The 4491-nt window shown below is 35.4% G+C and overlaps 1 protein-coding gene across 1 annotated transcript; it reads right to left on the bottom strand.

Moving 5' to 3' along the window:
* Positions 1 to 2274: 2274 nt before the first annotated feature.
* LOC110037311 lies at positions 2275 to 2625 on the bottom strand. Its single transcript, XM_020741922.1, has one exon. The coding sequence runs from the start codon at positions 2623 to 2625 to the stop codon at positions 2275 to 2277; it is 351 nt and encodes a 116-aa protein (XP_020597581.1).
* Between the last annotated feature and the right edge of the window lie 1866 nt (positions 2626 to 4491).

Genomic DNA, 4491 nt, shown 5'->3' with positions numbered 1-4491 from the left:
ATATATATATATATATATGATTTGCAAGTACTGAAGTTTCAGGAGGAGGAATGAGAAGACTCGTCAGGTACACATTTAAATTAATGCATTTTTATACAAACTTGTATGCTAAACAACGATGTTACCCTGCATGAAAACCAAAACGGCTAGGATAGCCACAAAACCAAAACTAAAACCCAAAACCAAATCTAAAATCAGCCAAGATAAAATTCTCCGCCACAACATTCAAAATATAAGACCTCAAAATTTAATCACAAACATCACAAAATAATAATTGCAACTAAATTAAGGCATCTCTATCGGATGATCGGGAATCCCTCAGAGCAAGTAACCTACGGTTGCTAACGAGATTTCTCACGGTCTAAATGAAAGTATGGAACTCATTGAGTTGAGTTTAGTAAATGCATTTGGACTAAGTGAATCCGAATGAAAATAGTGGTGTCGGAACGAGGGAACAGTGGGATCCTAACCAGTGTCGCTCTAATCAACTTTAATATGTCCCATAATACTTAAATGACCATAACCTTAGGGTCATCTGATTTGACGTTATAAAATGACACAATATAAAACCTAAACTTGCCGCAACGAGGAGCTTGAAGCTAGCATTGTGGGCAGCACAACCATCTTCAACAGCAAAACATGTCTTCACCAGCTATACCATTCTTTAGAATTAAATAACAAATCCATAGGAATTCGAGGTTATTTGCTTATGAAACATAAATAATCAATTTATATTTAGGCATTTGTATAGCTCTACTGTACAACTTAAGCCCTAACCTGCTTTAGAATTTCAAGGTTTTCGTCCTAAATTCTCACATCTTATAGGCTATTTGTGTGATCGTTTCACACGAATATATGCCCTAATTAATAAAATTGGCTGGATGAAACATTCAATAATTCTAATCTCTAAAATTAAAGCCAAACCATAAGATAGCATGGGAAGTCACCGAGGTTCTCCTCCGGATCTATGACATCCCCTAGTTCTTCCTCCTTTGGATTCCAAAATAAAATGTTCCAAACTTGAGTTATTCCCCTTTCACACCTCTTTGTCTAATTTTGTTGAAACGTCCTAATCTTTTGACCTCTTTGAAGATAATATCCCCTAATTTTTATCGAGAATCTTCTTAGGTGACTTCGGTTATCTAGGATGTAACTAACTATAGGGGCTTGCCCTTATAGGAAGTTTTTCTGAACCCAGCTTAATATAAACCCTATTTAACTCTTCGTATTAAATAGGGGAATTTGTCGTTTACATAAAATGGTTTTGCATACTTAAACAGATGTCATACAATCTTTAATTTATTTAATCGAGTCTTCACCAGTAAGTAATGTATCTATCCCTCGGGATAGGTGAGGTATTATGCTCGTTCATTAAGCTATTGGGGATATGAGATTGGTTTGGTCTTGTATTTTCAAAAATTTAAAATATTATTTTTTTCTAAATTATATGTGTATAAAATTAAACTAAAATGGGTGTTGGGATATCCATCTTAGCAGTCAACAACTTAGAGGGTCTGTTTGGCGCAGCTGTTGATTATTAATAATCTGCTGATAAGCAGATTATTCTGATAATCTGATAATCTGCAGATTATCAGAATAATCTGTCTTGTTGTTTGGGGCAGCTTATTCAAGATGGCTTATTGATGATTAAATGACATTCATGCCCCTTTGTAATAGAACTGTTTGGGGTAGCTTATTCAGAAGAGCTTACTGATAGTACTGGATCATATGCAGAAACATGAAATCATCACAGATCATAAGTAGAAGATGTCATACATTTCTCACACCCTCATGAGTACCAAGAGAACTAAAAAAAGTACAAATACGAGTACAACTACAATCAGAAATATTAAAATGTTTAATTTCAAACTCGGCTACGTCTGTCCTCATCTGCTCTGTCAAAGTGATAAAACACCGGATTCCCATGCTGTCATATGAGGGACTGTCAGCCCACCGGAAGAACCCACAACGAGCTGAAAAACTCTTGGCACAACCGTAGAACTGCCTCCCAAAGCTATGAGACTGACGCGATGTGAGCAACGGAGCCGGTAGACCACAATAACACAAAAAACCTCTGTCTATACCTGATATCCTAGAAATCATGTTTCTATAACTGTGAAAAAAAAAATTGTTAGTACTTATACCTCTGTCTGTACCTGATATCCTAGAAGTCATGTTTCTATAACTGTGAAAAAAAAATTTATTAGTACTTATCCAAATAAAAGTAAATTTGACATTAATGTTAATGTAGGAACAGAGAAAAGACTTGCTGGATTAGCTATCATATATAGCATCTGCTATAGACTCCCTCAGAGCAGCCATCTCAACTGCACCCTCACCATCCTGAGTTTCATATTCAATCGAGTCCATCTCATTATCAGCTAGAGATCCTGAAGGTTCTAGAGTATCAATAATTTCATCATCATCACTGATATTGAAGTCCGTATCTGAATGAGAGGGGTGACGTCGGATGAAGTTGTGAAGTGTCATGGTGGCCAACACAATATACACTTGTTTAGGAAATGAATAGGATGGCATATCACGTAAAATTACCCATTTCTTCTTCCACACCCCGAAAGTTCTTTCAATAACCCCCCGTAAAGCGAAGTGTCGCTTGTTAAACATTTCTTTTTTGCCAAGAATATTACCATTTGCTCGCTCAAAATCAGGAATATGTTATTTTGTGTCTGGATATGGCTTCAGGTAGCCTCTTAACATCGGATATCCAGCGTCTACCAAATAATACTTTCCTGTTATTAAAGACAGTACCAATTAAAAATAATTAATGTAATTTTCGCGAGGTTTTAAGTAAAATGAACAAACCTGGAGGTGGGTGACGGAAACACTGTGTTCTATTCCTAGTTGCATAGGAGAAAAGGAGAAAAGGCGACTATCATAGCATCGATCGTCCTTTTAATTGGATCCCATCCCAACCCGGTAGAGCCACGTTTCAACTCTTTCCATAATTTCCATTTTTTTTTCAATTGGTCCCATTTGTTTTTGAATTTAAGCTTGTCGTAATCCCTACCAGTTAATTCTTTAAATCTCCGAGCTATATTACTCCAACCTTCTTTATTAAAATATGTTGTTGGCCTATTCCCCAGTTTAGTTTCTTTAATGCATAGGTCACAAAAAATATTTGTAACTTCTTTAAAATAAGCACTATTGAAATTTTTGTACTATTTGGAACCTTCAGTTCTACCTGAAAGAACAAATACAATTCAGTTCTACCTGAAAGAACAAATACAATTCAGCTTATTTAAGGCAAAAAACAGTTCAGTTCTACCTTCAGTTGCCTTAGACATTTTCGTACTATTGGAACAAATTTAAAATAAGCACTATTGAAAGCAACCAACTTTTAAACAACAAATAGTTGAAAAATAAAAAACCAGAACCAACATAATATCCAATGTATGAATAAAGAAAAAAGACATGAACACGAGAGATTTTAATGTGGTTCGGTCGGAGACCTACGTCCACAAAAGGCAACCCACGTAAATTTTATTAACGAAATCGAAAAATTACATATATGTGCTACCAAAAAAGAACAAATACAAGTAGAACTATAATTCTCACATCAGCAAATACAAGTAGAACTATAACATTGAACTATAGCCAAATCCAAGGTGAAGTTCCAACTTTCAAGAGATAATCTGGGCCAACTTCTTTTGAACACATCAGCAAAGGACTAAAGCCACAATGTGTTAAACTAATTCAAAAAATTGCACGAGGGAGAACCACTGAAACAGTAACTTCCAACAGAAGCTCACGAAAACCAGCACAAACAGAGCTGTTAGCAAATGTCAAGATATGTATTGGAATGTAGGCCATGAGTGGCATGATGATCATAGAATGTGGCCATTAGATTCAAAATCTAAAACAGCACAAACAGAAGCTTGCAAAACATGTATATAGATTCAAAATCAAAGAACGAAGACCCGAGCCAACAATGTACAAAAAACCTTGCAACAAATGTACAAAAACTGTATATAGATTCAAAATCTATCTATCTATCTATCTATATATATATATATATATATATCGCTATATATATATATTGTTGTGATATAAGTAGAAGAAAAAACGCTCAGATAAAACTCTCAGTAAAAATGCTCAAATGAAATCCTCCACTTAACACGAACTGCACAATCTTCCTCTCACTCTCACAGTCAATTCACTCACTCATACTTCACACACACACACACTTTAAATCCTTCCCCTAACATAACTCCACCCCATATATTATGCTCCATCATGTGTAAATATACATCTTAAACCATCAAATCCAGCCCTGTAGGGACCAAAACCGAAATCCAGCCCTGTAGGGACCAAAACCGAGCCAACAAATGTACAAATAACTTTCAGCATTTATTTAGAGAGCCATAAGAGTAGTAAAGCTGCAGAATGAAGTCCCAAATGTTAACTTCATTCAGCATTTCATGTAGCAAATCAAAACAGAGAAATAAATTTTCCATACCTCCTCATATGTGC

The sequence above is a fragment of the Phalaenopsis equestris genome, unplaced genomic scaffold (assembly GCF_001263595.1).
Source record: "Phalaenopsis equestris unplaced genomic scaffold, ASM126359v1 Scaffold218636, whole genome shotgun sequence".
Lineage (NCBI taxonomy): Eukaryota > Viridiplantae > Streptophyta > Magnoliopsida > Asparagales > Orchidaceae > Phalaenopsis > Phalaenopsis equestris.
This window is presented reverse-complemented; position numbering and strand designations above follow the sequence as displayed.

Excerpts from the sequence above, each read along its gene's own strand:
- LOC110037311 (XM_020741922.1), bottom strand. The coding sequence starts at position 2,625 with ATGTTTAACAAGCGACACTTCGCTTTACGGGGGGTTATTGAAAGAACT.